The 20,724-nt window shown below is 35.0% G+C and overlaps 1 protein-coding gene across 2 annotated transcripts; it reads right to left on the reverse strand.

The window, feature by feature from the left end:
• Positions 1–3,030: 3,030 nt before the first annotated feature.
• LOC128982918 (polycomb group RING finger protein 3) lies at positions 3,031–14,575 on the reverse strand. 2 transcript variants are annotated; one of them, XM_054401990.1, is made up of 6 exons: positions 14,533–14,570; positions 14,145–14,281; positions 9,356–9,508; positions 6,549–6,694; positions 4,037–4,180; positions 3,031–3,423 (listed from the first exon to the last, which is right to left on the reverse strand). In XM_054401990.1, exons 2-6 carry the CDS (start codon positions 14,248–14,250, stop codon positions 3,298–3,300), a joined length of 675 nt encoding a protein of 224 aa, XP_054257965.1. In that variant the 5' UTR covers positions 14,251–14,281; positions 14,533–14,570; the 3' UTR covers positions 3,031–3,297. The 2 variants fall into 2 exon arrangements, with proteins under 2 accessions (XP_054257965.1, XP_054257964.1); XM_054401989.1 differs by having other exon boundaries at positions 14,145–14,575.
• Positions 14,576–20,724: the final 6,149 nt, after the last annotated feature.

Here is a 20,724-nt window from a genome sequence, read left to right on the forward strand (position 1 = left end):
AAAATAGGAAAAGCTGTATCACAACCCGTTATGTCATATGCAAACAGAAAAAGCTGCAATATACTTAAAACCTTTAACATTATCGTTGATTTTACAAATGCTGTTATAAACTTACCATACAATTGTCTAACCGTTTGTATAATTATAGTACTGTACTTGTTTTTCAGATGCAAGAGTTATCAATACAATCAATCATTGTCTGGGTCATATATATATGTGTGTGTCCGTTAGCGCAAGAACTCGAGAAAAAATTATCTGATTTTGATGAAATTAGTTACAAACGTTTAAACCTACGTTTATTCGAACTAGTTCCCTAACCAGCATGATCGGACTATGGAAAGGGGGGTTTTTACGGGGTAAAAATGAATTTTCCCATTTTTGACTCTAAAAACATAAAATTCCACAATTTCTTTCCAGACCATTTTGTAAAGCTTAAAAAAGAAATAATTTTGTATACTGAAGCGTTGTTGTATGCCTAACGGTTACGGAGATTATTTAAAAAACCTTAAATTTAAAATTCACATGTTATTCTTATGGAGAATAAATAAACTGTTGTAGTTGGCTTGTAGTTGTAGAGCTTGTTTTTGGATATTGTTTGGATTTGGATATTGGATATTTTGATCAAATTTGGCAATTGTGTTTATTTCATACTAAACTATCAACATTTCAATAAAAAACAAACCTCAATACCTTCCCCATAGCAGCAAACCTAGGTACTCATTAAAATTAATGTTATTTAAATAGGAAATAAATCTGACAATTTTCAGGGTATATTTTAGTAGAAATACAGCCAGGCAAATTGCCTTAGTCTGCAGGTTTGTTGCGGCGGGGGTATTTCTTTTGGTGTGGGATAAATACAATTTTCGGAAATTGTTCAAAACTATAAAAAACCCAAGCACAAGCGTTAGTATTTTACTTTGAAAGAAGAATCGAAAAGAAATGAGGAATTTTGATTTGCAGCTGCATGGACAAAAAAACGTTATAACACAAAAGAACATAATATAGTATGACTAGCTGACCCCGCGAACTTCGTATCGCCTAAGTTATAGGTTTCCCCTAAGACAGACCGATGGAAAGAAAGTACCGTTACGTTTAATTTTCAAGATGATCTCGTTCGCATCGCTCAATCACGTCCTGGTTGAAGTTCGTTCGCTACGCTCACTCACCTTTGGGTTGGAGCTCGTTCGCTGCGCTCACTTGCCTTCAGGTTAGCTCGTTCGCTACGCTCACTCGCCTCCAGGTTGAAGTTCGTTCGCTACGCTCACTCACCTTTTGGTTGCAAATTACCTGTTGTCATAAATGTAAAAGAAATAATAGTGCTGCACCCTATTGGTAATCCTTGTAACTTTAATGCTATTGAACATCATAGAACAGAACCAACTTGTTTAATTGAAACAGCTGATAAGATTCATTAATTCCATTTCTCATAAGGTTAACATGGGAAACTCCAGAGCCACTGGGGCGGAGCCCTTTTAAGAATTTCGAAACGGGAAATAGTTTACGTCCGATTCGCATACCTACAGAATTTACACACCAAATTTCATAACGATCGGTGAAGTCGTTCCGGAGGAGTTTGCAGACAAACACTGTGACACGAGAATTTTATATATTAGATTATAATTCCAATAAATAAATATGGCACTTAAATAAAAGGTAATCAAATGTTAATACTAATAATAACCATAATTAGACCAGCTGTGTTAAAACATAGTTTACGTCCGATTCGCATACCTACAGAATTTACACACCAAATTTCATAACGATCGGTGAAGTCGTTCCGGAGGAGTTTGCAGACAAACACTGTGACACGAGAATTTTATATATTAGATTATAATTCCAATAAATAAATATGGCACTTAAATAAAAGGTAATCAAATGTTAATACTAATAATAACCATAATTAGACCAGCTGTGTTAAAACAAATTCCAACAATAGGTATTTGCTGTAACTCGACTATACCATAGATAAAACATACTCCTTAGTAGATTTCCCATCCTTATGGAACAGCTGAAGCCAATTTTATTGTTAGTTCTGTCCGGTGTACTGTAGATGTCGTGTTTTGTTTACAATTTGTTTCTATTATTTTAAGGTTAGTTTCTCATGATTTGTGCCTCACAGTTTGGTTATATATACCTAGTGGACAAGTTATTGTTGATGATTAGATAGTTATTGTTGATGATTAGATATTTTTATTTGGTTAAACGAGGTTTTAAATTAATGAAATAGTAAGAAACAAACTGTAAACAAAACAAGACTCTACAGTACACCGGACCGAATTAACAGTAGTTATTGTTGATGATTAGATATTTTTATTTGGTTAAACGAGGTTTTAAATTAATGAAATAGTAAGAAACAAACTGTAAACAAAACAAGACTCTACAGTACACCGGACCGAACTAACAGTAAAATTGGCTTCAGGTGTTCCATAAGGATGGAAAATCTACTAAGGGAGTATGTTTTATATATGACTATACTCATGGATCCGCGCCATAAGCGCTCTTGCGCCCGACGCTGCCTCCCGTTTTCGGACTGATTCTGTCAACTGGCTGCAATAAAAATATATAAAACCCATATCATTTTAAAGAGTGATAAATATGCAAACTCTGCTATTTGAATCATTTTTCTATATCGTCTCATTTCACCACAAATCAACTAAACACACAAGGGTCCATATTTAAAAGTGAAAAAGTTACAAGAAAAATTACAAGAAAACTACTAAATTTATCGATTACACAATAATAACGTTCTTGTAGAGAATATTTTAAGGATTGAAATGGCGAAATAAAGTTAACCCTATTGCTGTTTGTTTCTGAGATATTGATAAAATAATAAAAGCTTACACAAATCAACTTAAAAAGGGTGTAGCAAGAGGGGGAGAGGAGGGGACTTTTTAGAAAATGTTCCTTATATGATAATCCATGAAAAAATCAGCCTTTAACAAATTACTTCTGACACAATCCATTTATTGACTGGACTATTAGTTAATTTTCTTCACATAATAAATGGTTTGGAACAAAAAATACTATTAGTTCTGAGATTATAATTGCTATTTACCAAATCCAAGAATAACAAAAAGATATTCCTGTGTTAAGAACCTTTTACAAAATTACAAATATAAATATTTCACACATGTAAAACAAAACACTGGAAAATAATAAAAAATGCCAGAACACTTAATACCTTAAAATCTAGGATAACCGGCGATCAAACCCGTGAATTCATGTACAGAAAATTAACCTACTATCACGATTTTAGAGCACAGATACAGAAGAAACATGTCCACAGATATAAAAACATCACAAGTCCAGTTTAGGTCGGTACTGAAGACGCAAAGGGGGATCTTGAAACCTCCATCTAGTCACATACACAAACTTGAGAGTGTGATCTTTCCCAAGCAGTTCATTGTTGCAGAGGATGTCAATCTGAAATGTAAAAGTATTATAAAATAAATATATGTATGATGGAACTCATTCTTCTCAATCACAATATACCCTGTTGCAGTGATCCTATATGTACTACTAGTAGTGTATCCGATCTATAGACGGGGATCTTTATAGTCAGTTGAAATCAAAACCTGAATATAAAAACCGTACCGACCTTAAATTTTCTGTACCGCAGACCCCTACCTAATATTATTAGCATATTTAAAAAATAATGAAACTAAATTTCTAGATCTATTCGCCATAGTGGATTTTCAAAAACAAAAGTCAAAGTTTATCGAATTGAAGCAATATGATGTGTATTTTTAAACTCCCATATTCCAGCCAGAATTGAGGGGCCTCTGTGGGTCTCATTGATTCTCAATAGGGTCCCTGACCTCTAAGGGTACTTACTTTTTTGTTAGTTTTCTAACTCAGGACAGTGAAACTTAAAATGCATTAACTCTCTTAGAACTATGACATAGCCTATTTCAAAATAGCATACTTGAAAAATTATATAGGTATTGTATTACTGGCACTGTCCATGAACAAGGGCTCAACTTTTCTGTTCTGACCAACTAAAAATAGTCTAGTTGCAGTATTCTAGTATACTTACATCTTTATATTTTTCCATTCCATCCAAAACTTTTTTGGCGATAAACTTTTTCAAATGTGTGATTGTTGCTTGTGATGAAACTCTGACGAACTTTCTTTTTAAAGTTTTCAGATTGGCAACCATACATTCTAATCCGATGTTGACCTGTGGATTAATTTTATTTATTAATTATTTGAAAAAAAAAATTAACTCGGTCAGAAATTTTTCACCATGAAACAAATCAAATCAAAAATTCTTTATTTTTTTCATCCACTTTAACTTAACTTTTAAAATGAATTATTGGGTTGTGTCAACAGTCTTTGTGACCTGTGAAGGTTTTAAAATGAATGACTAGAGTTAAGTTTTTAACTAACTAGAGTGAAAACTCGATGAAAAGTATGTACTGTGCAACTTTTCTATTTTCACCCCACGCTGTAAATAAAACATGTGATTGGAATTTCTTCCATTTGTTTGGATTTTCTGTTTATATTTTGTTTTTATTTTGTCACCAAACATGGCAACCCATAAGGCCCATGTTATCTTTTTTGTAATAAAATTATTTTTTGTGCTTATTTTTAAACCTATTTTAATTTATGAAGTGATTCTGCACATCTATGTAAATATCTTTTTAACAGTATGCGTAGATACACATACTCTGCGATGCACAGGAGCTAAAAAAAAGGTTTTTAATAAACATGCTTGTCTATTAATTAATTAAATAGAACTAGTGGTCGTCCAGTGGTCGAAAACTTGACCAATAATAATATGTAATGTACCTGCATTGAATATTGGATACTGAATTAGACATTCCATTTATATGGACCAGTTGTCACCATTTTTTAAATTAAAAACACTTATCTGTCTGAACCAGTCACAGTATGCGTGTTTAAAATTATATTTTCTACCTTATTTTTTGTTGATGACAAATTTGATGGGTCATAACAATTTGCTATAGCTCTTAATAAGTCATTCCATAAGTTTGACTTGGTAAAAATCATTGTGTATTCGAGAGAAATTAGTAATTTCGATCAGCGCAATCTGTTGGTGGCCCACATCAACTACCACGAATTTAATTAAAACTGACGACAACTTTAACATATGGATGGAATGTCTAGTTGTAAGTCAAAGGTACAGGCTTCTCTATTTTCACACCACGCTATAAATAAAAACTTGTGATTGTAATTAATTTCTTCCATTTGTTTTGATTTTCTGTTTATATTTCGTCAACAGCATAGCAACCCATAAAGCCCATGTTAATTATTTTAAAATTTCAAATTAACTTTTTGTGCTTATTTTTGAGCCTATTTTAATTTTTAAAGAGATTCTGCACATCTACAGGAAAATATCTTTTTAACAGTATGCAATGCGTAGATTTTTCCTGCAATGCACACGAGCTGAGAAAAAGGTTTTAAAGAAACATGCTTGCCTACTAATATATAGATTAGCTCCATGTTAAATCTCCATGAGAAAAGTTTATTATCCATTTTTGATCCAATAAACATAAATATTTTCAAAATACAAATAAAACCCTACACATATACGACCAATAAACTTTCTTTTAGTACAACCTGCGTGTAATTCGGTTCAGTAGTATGGTCAGGCTAGCTGTCATTTATGTTTTGCACAAGGTTTTTAATACATAGGCCTAATATTTGGATTTTCACTTTAAGTTGTTTTTTAGTACAGTAGTAATAAGTGTAGGAAAAAATAAATAAACACTATCAAAAGTCTGACAAATACTTTCTCCCATTAGCTTGTTAACAACCTTTATAATGGGTATGTGGTGGGAATAACTATGATATTTTATGGAGAAAATCAGAACTGTTTAAACATATTTTTAACAGCGATGGGAGATTGCAATATTTGTTTCGAATTATAAGGACTATAACATACTAATTTGATTGAATCAATACCGGCTAACCATAATTTTTACTGCAATGGGAGTTCTACCAATTTGTTCTAAATTTAAAGGACTATAACATAACAATTTTTTTCAATATTGTTCTGGCCATTTTTGAGAAAATTATATTTTTCTGTTATTTTATGGGTTATTTGGGAAAGTTGTCTTAAAAAATAAATAAATGGAAAAAAACGCCTGGAGATGCCATGGATTAGTAGCCTACCTACATACCAAATGTCATCAAAACCGGACTACAGGTGTGGTCTGTAGCTCTGTACACATCCACACATACAGGCATCACTTCGAAAACCACTTTTTTGGGTTCAGGGGGACCCAAAACGGATAGGCCTACATCCACTCAACTCATCAAAAATTTTGACAAAAACATTACTTTCTTCATACTATGGTATATATAAAGTTAAAAGTAAAGCAGCTTAGAATGGCTTGTGTCACTAAAACTGCCATTTGAAATAAATAGCTTATGGACGCTCAATCCTGCAAAATGAATGACGATTGGAGTGTAGAATGGTTTTTTTTTTATCCTTACACGTCATCTAAAACAATCTCTGATTACTAATAGCAGTTTAAAAAAATTTAACAACAGTAGGCCTACAATAAATTGATTTTCTTTACCTGTTCGTCCATACGATGACAGTCTGCCTCAGCGACCTGGTCTGCAGCTAGCTTCTCACCATCTGTGTCTCCAGCATTGGGAAGAATGTCTTTGGGACAAGGAAGTCCTCGAAGTCTATAAAATTCCCTCTCCCGCTTCATTTCATCTGAGAGTAGACAACATTAAATATAGACCTACTTTATGCCTATTAAATGATTTCCATAGTAATGCAACCTCTATAATGGAAATCATTATAGAAAAACCACTAGGACTAGTAAGTCCTAGTTGTTTTTTCTGATGCTTCTCATCTTTAAATTTAAATTTTTTTTAAATTTTCTCCATAACCAATTGCCGTACAAAAAAAATGTTGGTGTACTAAATTATTTGTTTTTTAAGCTCTTTAAAATGTTCTAGAGAGAAATTGGAAAATATTGTGTTTTGAGGGTCAAAAATGAGAAAAACAACCATTTATCTATATAAATAAAATCCAATTTAGGCCTATGTTTGTTTGTTTTTTGTTTGTTTGTCCTATATGGAATCCAAAACCGCTCAACAGGTTGTAATGAAACTTATTAAGCATTATTCAAGGATGGTTTGTGTGAAGTTTGGTGCAGATCTGTCAAAAGGGCTCTGCCCCAGTGGCTCTGGAGTTTCCCATGTTAACCTTATGAGTACTCATAATTAAATGGAATTAAACAACCTTAACAGCTGGTTCAACTAAACAATTTGATTCTGTGATGTTCAATAGCATTAAAAAGTTAATAGGTTTACCAACAGGGTAGAGCACTATTATTTTTAGCGAATTTACCTTATAGGGAATAAGCTATTACCGTAGGTCTCATGGTAAGACCTGGACCCGGGACCGATTTAATTTTTCGTTTTGAGGTCCCCAGAGGCCAAAAACACCATCCGTTTAAATTCATATATATATATACTAGAAGAGTACCCGTCCTTCATACAGGGTTGGAATATAAGTATAAAATTTGGTTCATAAATATACGGTATGATATATTATAACACATCTACCAAGCAGTGTTTTTTGATGGGACGAAAACGGAAATGTGTATTAAATCAAAGTTATTAATGTAAATGACTAAATTTATACATCGGATTTAAAATTTGTTAATGATAATTATTGAACTAGAGCGTTAACGGAAGTGTCGCTAATCGGATTATAAAGGGTCGTGCGGGAACAGCCGGTAATGACCCTCCCGGTCAGTTTGGGCTGCCTCAACTTAGGGTGGCGAGACGTAGGCTATAGTTTACTTGTTTATGGATATACGGTGATCAAATTTGGCAAATTTATTTGTTTCATCATATAGGCTACTATTGACGTTTGGTAAAAATACACTGTTTATCTTCCCCGTAGCAGCAAATCTAAGCACTCGTTAAATCTAATGTTATTTAAATTGGGAATAAATATGTCTTATTTATGCAAATATTTTAGTAAATAAGACAAGTTGAAATTCGCTTAGTCTGCAGGTTTGCTGTGGCAGGGATATTTTAAATTCATGACAACAGCTCATTTGCAACCAAAAGGTGAGTGAGCATAGCGAACGAACTTCAACCTGGAGGCGAGTTAGCGTAGCAAACGAGCTAACCTGAAGGCAAGTGAGCGCAGCGAACCAGCTCCAACTTAAAGGTGAGTGAGCGTAGCGAACAAACTTCAACCAGGACGTGATTGAGCCATGCGAACGAGCTCATCTTGAAAATGAATGAGCATTTGACATAAAACCACATTAGGACAGGACGACGTTTGTCGGGCCAGCTAGTACTCCATAAAACCCCTTGTAAAACCCTGTTCCCATTATCTGATCATGCTGGTTCGCGAACTTATTCAAGTTTATCTCGCCTTACACCTTCAAACCAAATTTAATCCAAATCGGAGATAATGATTTAAGTTATCGCGTTTACGGACGTGTATATACAGTGGTCAATTTGTAAAAAATAAGGTGCTGGAACTGTAACAATGTGATTAGAATCTATTTATGCCAATATTTTTATCCTTCTGAAAGAGAGGTACCGGAATTCCGTTCCACCGCATTCCCCCCCAAATCGATCGTACTGTATATAGGCCGATATACATATATAAAAATTTGAATGAATAGTGTTTTTGGTCTAGGGACATCAAAATGAAAGTATATCGAAAAGAATATAATTTTTTCCAAAATCACTTTGTTTACCAGATATCCGCCATTTTGTATTTTTTTTCATTTTTCTCTTTGAAATTTTTCAGCCGATCTTTATGAAGCTTGGTATGCATAAGGTATAGAAAAAAAATCTGGTACCAATTTCAATATGATAGTAAAGCACCTACGATAGGATCGGTTCCCGTGGTAGTTTGTCTATAAATAAAAAAAAAACTTAGCCTAAAGAACAACAGTAAAGTCCTTCAATCAGATTGAAGTAAGTTAGTATTAACTTAAATTGTTTGAGTCAATGATAACGGATTTATTAAATTGAGTTAGAAATCTTAAGAACTACTCTAATTGGTCCAAGGTGCAAAAGTCTGAAAGTGACCGCTAGGTGAACAATGCTAAAAAGTTATTGATAGGTTAGTAGGCCTAAATAAAACTGCGCTCAAATGTTCAATGGTTTTAACATGAGGACTCAGATGGATTACTTCCAAGGTTTTAAGATCATTCCTGTAACATGCTGTGTTTCATTTGGCACACAAGTTCAACACTTTGTAAACAATTAGAATACGGTACTCATGAATTACTATAACTTAGGTAATTTATTATGGCAACAAACCATAGCCTGTATGATTATTACAGTAAAATGAAATTGATGCTAAGAATTTTAACTTAAAACTGTTTTAACTTACTGTCTTGGAGGTTGGGTACAAGTTTGTAGACAATATCTTGCATCGTACGGTCAAAACTGATGTACTGCAAAGGATGAGACTGGTGTATTACAAGTTGACATTGTGGACATGTATTGTTTTCTTCCAAATGCTTTACGAGGCAGCTTTTACAGACTGTAAAAGAGGAAATTGTACAATTTATATGGTGCAGAAGTTTAGTACCATTAGGGTAATTCACTTTCCCCAACTCACCGTTCTATAAGACGCAAGACGTGTTTAAAGACGTGTTCCTAGACACCAACACTACAACTTTCTTAAATGAAAGTTTTGTCACCGAGGCTTCCTGTGTAGACACTACACCTAGATTACTAGACACCATGCCTGAAAAACTCGTTTAAACATCTTGACAGGGCAGTTTCCTATAATAGACACCATCATCTAGATTAACCTAACCGTAATATGGGCATGGTGTCTAGTAAATTGGGCTTGTTGTCTGGTATCTAAGTATGGTGTCTAGCAATCTGGGGGTGGTGTCTAGTAATCTGTGCATGGTGTCTAGTAATCGTGGTGAGGTGTCTAGTATAGTAAACTGCCCTGTCCCCATGTTTAAGCGAGTTTTTCAGGGGTGGTGTCTAGTCTACAGGAAGTCTCGGCGACCAAAATGTCATTTGAGAAAGTTGTATTGTTGGTGTCTAGGAACAGTAAAAACGTCTTATAGGACGTTTTAGGTGAGTTGGAGAAAGTGATTAATAAACATCATTTTGATATACGATTTATATAATTTACTGATACCTTCATTTCAACATTGCCAATTACGATAACACTACTGGGCATAGCCTAAGCTGATCCAGTGGCGGATCTAGAACAGTCCCAAGGGGGGGGGGGGGGCGAACCAGGGGGTCCGATAAATTTGTGTAAACTAAGTCTCCAAAATGGCAGTTTTATACCATTTCTTTGTCCGAAGTTAGTGTACGGTAAAAAAATATTTTACGCAATGTGTGTGCACTACTGTAAGTCACATATATACCGTATGTATATGTAGGCCTATGCCCGAGGGGGGGGGGGCGGTTGCCCCCTTCGCCACCCCTCTGGATCCGCCACTGGGCTGACCAGTATTAACCCAAGTATGAATGAAGGTTGAGTAGGGAATTTACGATACCACCAATCTTCTGATAGACCTGGTATCATCAACTTACTGTATAGGAATCTGCAGTATTGATAAAGTAGAACCTTGCAAACCGACCTCGGATGGTCCGACTCCTCGCTTGGTCCGACCATGCCGCTTGGTCCGACACAATAGGCTCCCGCTAACATAACCTCATTGTCCAAGAAAAATACAGTACCAGTACGGTAGGCCTACCTAGAAAATTTTATAAATTGTGTTTCTTTAGTCAAATGTGTTACATTCTATATAAACGTTGTGTATCCCATTTCTGCCCATTATTTATATGCAGTAGGCTCAAAATTATTATTTTTTTTTTTATCTTAGTTCATTTGACAAAATAAAATGAAAGCAAAATAAAGGAATGTCGAACAAAGCTTCAAGGTCAAGCTATCTATTTGCACTGACAATCGTTTGCTCCTTAGGACTACACATCTGTCTGCTGTGCGCTTGCTATGTCACAACATTTTGTGATTGGGTATTTGTTAGTCATGACAACTTAAGTAGCCTGTAGGGTGATTAGTATCCGATTAAGCGAGTTTTTTATGTCATTGCTATCTTTATCGGTGTATTTTACGACTGTTGTTATAGGCTAATCTATAAGTACACTACTTCTATTATATACTTTTTTTATGCGTTATCTTATGTTTTTATCGACATTCCTCTGTCCTGAAACAGCGTAGCAGTAGCCTATGACTAGCAGTAACTTGCTAGACTTTCTATTGTTCTGTTATTTATTTCGCTGTACCGGTAATATTTTTGGCATTTTTTTTTGTGTTGAGTAAAAGTTTGAGGAACCTGTGATTTCAAACGTGACAGTTTTTATAACTGAACCAAGGTTAATAACTTAACATAATCTATCTATATATTTAATACGCAACATGAAACTTTGTGAACAATAAGGCTTTTATGTTTTAAGATTTAACCCTCCCAGTGTTACTTGACGAAAATTCGGCAAGCACCACACTTTGTATAGTGTTACTTGCCGATTTTTCGACAAGCAGACATCGTTTACGGCGAAGGCTCTATAACTGACTGAATCGGATTGAACTGGATCGAGTTAGGTATCGTTCTTTCCGTAATATTCTAAGCTTTCTGCAGAGGTCTGTCTCTAAGCGCTATTCATTTTAGTTCCGAAAATATTGTAGCAGACAGCTGACGTGCGTGTATTTGTAAACAGCTAGGTTCCCCCGGACCGATGACTGATGTGTTTTATTACGTTTATCATTGTTTTAGTGTTAAAAATCAAAAGTAGTGATATACGTGGTGCATTATAAGAAGATTTAAGTGGTTTTGAAGTGCTGGTTGATGATCCTGAAGAAGTAGGTAGTGATATTGATGTAAATTATCAGCCAGATTCCTAGCTATGGTTAGGCTATGCATTCTTAGCTAAACGCTATGTACTGAAATCAGTTTTTTGCCCATAACTTATTTATTTGCAAATATACTTCCTTATATTATTATATATTTGTAATCCTCATAAAATTTAGAACAAAGTGGCTATTTTCAAATATTTATAGGCCTATAATTTATACAATTTCATTGAGCGCGAACTTATTTTTTTTTTGAAAATTTTCGAAATTATATTTTTTTTACCTAAAAATTTTTTTTTTTGAAAAAATGTTCCTTATGTTTTATATATAATATTGAAGCCCATGATTTTCCAAACAAAATGGTATATAGAACATTAGAATTAACATCGTTTTAAGCTTCTCAGATCCGTTTTAATAAAACCTTGCAAATGCGCCAAAAATAGGTGGACATTAAGGCCTAAACTATGGACACTTGGAGGGTTAATCCCTCGTATTATATACCAAAATGTTCGTCTTAGGTGGGTAGATGTGCAAACTGGCTTTATAGATTTTCAAAATATATCTTTTTAAGGGTGTGTGGGCTGCCCTCAAAGTTCCTTCCATAAGGATAACATTGTGATTGATTTGAATGTTATTATATTCTGAAACAGATGTCAATAAGTTACATTATTTTAAAAAAATAAATCCCAGCTGTTTTGTTTGGTTTGGAAATGTAAACAGTTTGCAGTTTTTAAAAATAAAAGACGGAAGAAAAGTTTTAGATTATATTTTAGTTTAAACATGCCAAGGACCTGACGACAAAGAAATATTGCCAGTCGGACACGGCGAGTCAACATATGGCAAGCAATGCAAAACGTAAGGAGCCCAGACGAGGAGCTGGAACAGTTAGTGGCAACGTGTACTTACAAAATTACACTGACAAATACAAGAATTCAGCGGCATTCACTTGGCGAAATGGCATTAAAATGTCAGAAATATGGTGCGCTACATTTTAAAGAAGAACAAAGAGGACGAGGCAAAGGATTTTCATCCTGCTGCCATAAAGGAAAAGTGAATCTACCACCATACCGAGAAATCTATTATATCCAGAGCCTACTTAATGGAGCAAATCATTTGAGCAGAAACTACAAAGAGAACATTAGATCTTACAACTCTGCGCTCGCAATGGTCAGCACTCGAGCTAAAATTGAAGAACATAGCGGTGCAGGGCCTTTCATGTAAAAGGTGCACGACACAATCTATCACCCAATTGGCACCTTTCAACCGTCAGAAGGGGAGCATCCCACATATGCCCAAATTTATATCTACGGGCGTTGAAACCGCTGTTCAAGAAAGAGTGCCAAACAAAGGTAATGGCTCTTGCAGCACTGAACTCATGCACATTTTGACTCAACGTTTGGTTGATATTAATCCATATGCGCAAGTTTTCAGCATGATGAGCTCCGTCCTGCAAAATACTCCTGAATTGAACAGCAAAAAGGACTTAGAATGCAACTACAGTAGCAAGACAAATGTCGATCACGATGCAGCTTCTAATGACATTGCGATAATATCCTAATTTATTATTCGTGCGAATTCACATGGGTTCACCTAGTTATCATGATTGCGCAATAGCCTACAGTACTATAGTATTTTGAATAACGGTATGTTTAATATGTAAATTATCACATTAAATTCCATTACTTGTGTGGACCTGGCAATAACTCAGCAATAAGTACTGCATGGGCCTTATAACTTAAATTCTATTGCTGGCCGTTTAGCGGAAAAATACGGCGGTGTAGGTTATTACCGATAATGTCACCTGATAGAGGACACATTAATGGACATGACATCATCAATGTCATGTCCAGGCCTACCTGGGGGATAAGTTAGGGGGGGTAAAGTCAGCAATAAGTAGTATATGGTACATGGTATTGATACTGTCGTGTCCGCTAGTCTGTCCTCTCAGGTGACATTATCGGTAATAACCTACTCGGCCGTATTTTTCCGCAAATGGGTGGGATTTTTCCATGCTCCCGGTTGCGTAAGTTAGGTGACAGGTTAGCGAGGGTCTACTGTACAGCTAGAATATTGCAACTTAAGTGCAGTAAGAGTTATCATTAGGTAGTAACTTAATTTACCATAAGTTCCAAATAGCCTATGTGGGCCTACTTAAACTATCGAAACAATTTTCTTTAGCCTATCTTAGTTATAAGCCAAGAATAAACTTAAATAATGTTGCAACAAAAAATTTTGTGACAAAAAATTACCAGCCTGAAAAAAAAAATTTCCCCAAAATAACAACTTCAAAAAATGTATAGGCGTACCAAAAAAAACAGGACTTAGTATAACTTACATGTATGAAGACATTCTGTGACCGTTGTAGCATCAACCAAGTATCCTCTGCAAATTTCGCAAGTTATGTGTGTGTTTAATGTCTTCAACTTTATTTTACGTTCCATATTGTTAATAGTTTCTTCAGTCTATAAAAAACTAAAACATCACAAACTAATGTAGGTAAAGCAAACAAGAAAATATGTCCATGTACAGCAAGATATAGAGTAAACTTACTAGGCTACTTATAAAGTTTAAGTACGGAACGAAGTTTAAATAAAGTAAGGTCAGTGATGTATAAGGACAGTTAATTTCACCTTAAAATAACAAATTCAATTATAGTTTGTGTATCGCATAATTAAAGCAATATCAGTAAAAAAGAATGAAAAAAGCATTAATTCTGCCCTAACCTAAAATTAATAAACACTGCAAATGGTGAGTTTATTGTACTACCACCACGACCACCCCACCAACCACACCACGGCACCACGGAAAACACGGAACACGGTACTTTTCCATAGCACTGTGATGAGACTGATGACTGACTGAACTAGTGGACTGAATTGAACTGAACTGAACTCAGTGAGTGAGACTAACTGACGGACTCTAGGAGGACACACTTTTCCTTTCCATTTTAGCGAATTTCCCTATAGGGAAGTAGCATTATTGTCATAGATAAAACCATTGACTATACTTTTTCATATATAATATACCTATATACCTATGTAGGTATACAGGGTGAATAACAAGTCAAGACCCCCCCCCCTCTGATATTTTTCCAAGTAAATATACAGAGATGTCCTTTTGGTGGTCGTGCAATCTTATTCATTTATTTATTTATTTGTTTATTTGTTTACGGTATAACACCATTTTTACAGGGTTGACATAACAGGGTTGACATGCTGATCAGATACAATATTGAAAGATCCTAATTAAATTTTCTTCCCTTCTGCCTTTTCTCATGCTCTTTTACTTTTTTTGTTTTTTTGCAGGATTTATTAAAAGGCAGATAGGGACTAACATCACATGCTAATGGAAAAAAAACTGGTTGAATAGCAAGCATAACAATGGATAGAATTAGGTAATCTTAAGGATCTTAGCAGGAAGTTTCATTTTATGATTTTGAAATTTTTGAATGTCCCCCCAAAAGGGTGGATTTGAGGGGCAACTCAAATATTTTAAATGTAAACCCTCTTCAAGTGGAGTCGCTGTCAATGCGCCACCACGTCAAACCGCCACCTCGGTGTTTTGGTCAGAGGCGTCAACCCGCCACCACAAAAAAACCGAGGTGGTGGGTTGACGTGTACGTACAAGTCAACCCGCCACCTCGACAACAGGCCACCACGACAACCCACCACCACACAATTTTCCGAGGTGGCGGGTTGTCGTACACACTCAAGTCAATGAGCCACCACGACAACATGCCACCACGACAACCCGCCAACACCAGTTTTTATCAGAGGTGGCGGGTTGTCGTGAAGCTCCATGTTCGATGTCGGCAACCCGCCACCTCGTACGTAGGCGACAACGTGCCACCCCGTCAACCCGCCACCACTCTTTTACGAGGTGGCGGGTTGACGTGTACGCTCAGTGTTCGGTGCCGTCAACGCGCCATCTCGCTCATAGGCGACAACGTGCCACCTCGACAACCCACCACCTCGCGGTTGGATTTATCAATAAATAAATCGGTTGAATTTATATTCTGTAGCATTAAATATATTGTACTTTGATTCAGTTAATTTAGAGAAAGTTAATGTACCTAACTCTTAAATAGCATTTCTGGACATTTTAGTTTATTTTCGGAAGAAAGATTGATAGGTAATACAATTATTAACATGGTGAAAACCCGACATTTGAAAGGGTCTCACGCCCTTAAGGGTAGGAACTTTTAAATTCTAAAACCTTAATGCAAAACTACGAATTGGTCCGAATCCTTTAACACCAACATCTTAAACGTTGAAATTTGTCCACAAATAAGGGAGGAGTAGTGTTCACAAAACACAGTCCTCGCGTATTAATATGAGATGATAAAAACGTATACCAAAAACAAAAATAGAATAGTTATTTTACTTAATTGCCAGTGAATAAACAATTTTTTTCATTAGGCGTATAAATATATATATATAAGTTTTTATGCGCACCTACCACCACGTGCGCACGCAACATACTTGTGAAAAGCATGCATTTTATACATTTAAACCGGCGATAGTCAGGGATAGTCTTGTGCCATTTTATAATGGTGATTGCGAAAGCAAGACGCAAAGAAAATTGTATTCACTTGAATTCAAAAGGTAATTCGGGTGAAATTATCGGTATTCTGTGATTAGACCACGAATACTAGAAGAGACCCGGTATGGATTATAAACATAAACAAATGATGTTTTAAAAAAAATTGTACAACACCCCATTGCTGTAACAATTATGGTCCAAATGTTATTTCAGCTTTTGTGATTTTGAACTATATACTATCACCGCTTTCCCATGATATAGGATGTTAACAAACTTATATGGGAGAAAGTATGTTTCAGAATGCTGATACCGTTAATTTTTACATTTATTTTGTCATTTAATGTTTGATATTAAGTAATCGTCCGTGATATGAAATAAATTTAATCACGTATATTGGCGCCCTGATGGAATTTCAAATGTGTTTTGTTTTATGGCAAATTTACATGTCACGACCTATCCAACGACACCTTAAACTTGATGATCGGATGTGTAGCAGTTTCTAAACAATAATCACAACATCTGTGTTGGCCAATTAAATATTTAAATAATGATGATGTTTATGTGTAAATGTATCCTCGACTAAACAATTTTCACAATGCGCAGTATATCGTATCTACATAGGTTAAAATAATATTACTGATTCATTTGAACCTTAATTATGCATCAAGCAGTTTCATTATACGATTAGATAAAAATTTGCCTTAGGATTATAACCTGAAAAAAGTCAAAGCCAAAGTCCTTTATTTTTGTTAACCTGATTTTTGTTTGAAAAAAAATGTTTTTTTTCGCAAGATAATGACTTTTGGTACCATTTGCCTCCGTTTAATAACTGATCAACGCTGTTTATGGCGAAATAATATTACATTTGGATGTTAAAAATGTAACTGGCCTAAGCGTTTATTTCAAGTTACGGTCTGATTCATACGTTGAAGTACAGTGCTACTTTACTAATATTACAAATGAATGTTTGTGTGTTTGTTTGGGGTTCAATCACTCAATAACAATTCATTGATCACATCGGGATTAGGCTGAAATTTGGCATGATGATAACACTTTCCTGATTAAAATATAGGCTTGTTATTACCTCAAAACTTTTTTTCTTTCTTTTTGCCTTTTTGAATATATCTCTCGTATGTATTTAGAACAATAGCACAGTATGCCTCATTATTAAAAAATCAGGAACAAACCACGAATTATTACTGGGAAAGGTGAACGAAATGCATGTTGTAAAATGTAGACGTGGACACCTGGTGCAAAGTATTTGGCCGATTGTTTAATATAAACAAACCCATAACAGTCAGTACGGTGTCCTGTAAATCGCCACCAGTGACATTCGCTACCAGTGACAATCGCTACCAGTCCGGCCCGTTCTTGGAAAGAGGGTGTTGGGTGGAGGGGGGGGGGGAGTGTCAACACTGTGTCATACTATGATCACGGTTACTTCATGGTTAGTACCAGAATTAGCTAGTTCCGATCCAACGGAGAGTTAGCGATAAGTTCAAAGAACAGTCGATTGCAATAGTTAACGTTTTTTATATTGATTCTTACACTAATTGTTTTTAGTCAGTATACATGGTTTTGTTAAACACTTTTACCGTTGGACCTTCTAAAGATGTAGGTGGGTATGATGATTCACCTTACACGTACTTTGAAGTAATGTACGCAAAATAATTTACGTTCGTTCCCCCGATAATGGAATGCGCTATGATAAAATGCTCTGTTAACTTAGCCTGCCTATAATCTCAGAAAGATCGAAGCTTGAGATTAGCTCATTGCAATGCATCAAACGGAATGGATAGATCAACATTAAAATTGTCTTGTGGCATTATATTCTGCAATAATAATAAAAAGTTTTTTATTTAAAAACTACCCCCCGCCGCAGCGAACCTTCCGCCTAAGCGAATTTCCATTTTTCTGAGTTAATTTTTTATTAAATCTATTTAAAAACGTTAGGTTTAATGAACACCCAGGTTTGCTGCTACAAGGAAACTAATAAAGTGTATATTTAAGTAAAATAATTATAGCTTAGTATAAAATCAATAAATTTGCCAAGTTTGGTCAAAATATATGCATAAAGTTTAGTAGTTATTTTATAGGTTATAAGACACTCTGTATTTTTAAATGTATATTTACTTAGCCAAGGCGTTAATGTATATCCGGCCAACTAAATGACTTATGACTTAAAGAAGCAAACTACAACATTTTACAATATTCTCCATAACAATAACATGGGAATTTTAAATTTAAAATTTTTCGAAGTTTCTCCGTTACCAATAACCGTACAAAAATACACTTGAATATACTATATATTTTTGTAAGCTCTTTAAAAAGTTCTAGAGAGAAATTGAGAAATTTTGTGTTTCGAGGGTAAAAATTAGAAAACCCATTTTTTTACCCCGTTCCGGTGGTTCGATCATGCTGGTTCGCGAACTCATTCAAGTTTATCCCGCCTTACACCTTTAAACTAAATTTCATCAGAATCGGACAAAAATTACTAAAGTTATCGCGTTCACGGACGTATATATAATTTGAACGAATGGTGTTTTTGGCCTCTGGGGACATCAAAATGGAAAAGAAAATCGATCCCGGGTCTAGGTCTCGTACCACCTAAGGTAATAGCTAGTTCCCTATAGGGAAATTCGGTAAAATAAAAAGATATACAGTACGTCTAATAACACTTGTAATAATATATTTACACTTAAACTGTTGACTCAGAAGAAGGTAAATACATATGAGAGGTGGTAAGTGGGGATAGATTTCGATTGGACACTCCAATCTTCATCAGGAGTGTAGGGGCGCTGGCGACCCAGCTTATCGAACTCGTAAATTAAGGGGTCATTAGAGTGTCGAGGCGAGTGGAGAAGACTACCTGACATAAGCCTATTCTCCCCAACAGTACTATACCGGGTATTTCGCTGGGAGAAAGGGGTGGTCGAGTAAAGAGGGGTGGAAGAAGGAGAGAGAGGGTGAATGTGAGCTGTGGCGAGAGGAGAACAACGCGAGAGCGTGGCCGTGTGTTGTATGCACTACAAGTAGATGCAAAGTAGTTTCTAAACAGAAAACAGAGCTTCCAAGAAAGTATCTATTGATTGGCGTTTGAAAGTTAATACTAATGCTAAAATTATAGATCTTTTTTTGTTATTTAATTTTAAAAATATATGTGTAGCCTATGAGGCGTATGGATACAAAAATATTCTTACCTACAGTTGGATTTTTTAGCTAGAAGCAGTTAAGGTGTGGTGGAATATCTTTTAAGATGAACCTATTTAGCTGTAGTACGATAATGTGTTTATGTGTCAAATTTTGAGGTTAAATCAAAACAAACAAACTGGCATGTTGGCAATTAATAATTAAGCATTTAGAGGCAGTTTTGTATTACTTACGAAAGAATTGCCATTTAAGATCAAATGAAATGATTTAGTATATTTCATTGTTTAATTTATGCTTGCTTCCTTGGCCTATTGTATAATGTTATCCTGTTTGTATGAGGTGAACTTATTTGATTAGTGATTGCATTAATGAATTATCAGCAATACAATTACCGGTAGCTGTTAATTATAATTTAAATGGGTCAAAACGTGAGTCTATAAAGGTTCATCTCGTCATCTCAAGAGTATTTAATTCTGATCTCTAACATGAAACCCAAAAGGCGAGTCTATGTTTAGATGTTAAGACATTTCAAAACTAGACGTAAATCATAATTACTGTATGTCCCAACGGTTATTTTATGTGTATCCCAGTCACAGCAACCATATTATTCTATTAATATAATGATCGAAATTAATTAACTTATGCAAGAAGATTCAATATTTTAATACTAACTCATATAATTAACTATTATCAAAGCAACCATCACCTATAATTTGGCGGAAATAATTAAGTATCAACTTATTCATTAGCTGATTTGGAATTAGGAATCACGTCTCTATTTCACAGTAGGCCTTAATATTCTATATATTGCCAAGTAGTTATATAAAAGTAGGCTAGAGTAAGTTTAAAGTATATTTAACTATTGTCAATTCCAAGAATTATTGTGTCAGTTTGTTTGTTTTTATTTAACCTCAAAATTTGACAGGTCTGAACACATGATCACACTACTGCCAAATAGGTTCATCTTCAAAGATATTCCACCACACCTTAACTGCTTCTAGCTAAAAAATCCAACTGTACTTGTTATAGGACTTTATTAAAGAACCTGGGCAGCATTAGTACATTGGCAATCGAAACATCATTATATACCGTACTGATATTATAAAGCTGTAAGTGTGTGTGTTCGTTATTTGTTTAGGACTCGATCAAGAAATGACTCGAATTGGGTTTGAAATTTCGCATGATGATAGATCATTTTATAGGCTTATTATTATTCCTATTTG

This window comes from Macrosteles quadrilineatus, unplaced genomic scaffold (genome assembly GCF_028750875.1).
Source record: "Macrosteles quadrilineatus isolate MER2022 unplaced genomic scaffold, UCM_ALF_1.0 Scaffold_1__1_contigs__length_201487025, whole genome shotgun sequence".
Taxonomy (NCBI): domain Eukaryota; kingdom Metazoa; phylum Arthropoda; class Insecta; order Hemiptera; family Cicadellidae; genus Macrosteles; species Macrosteles quadrilineatus.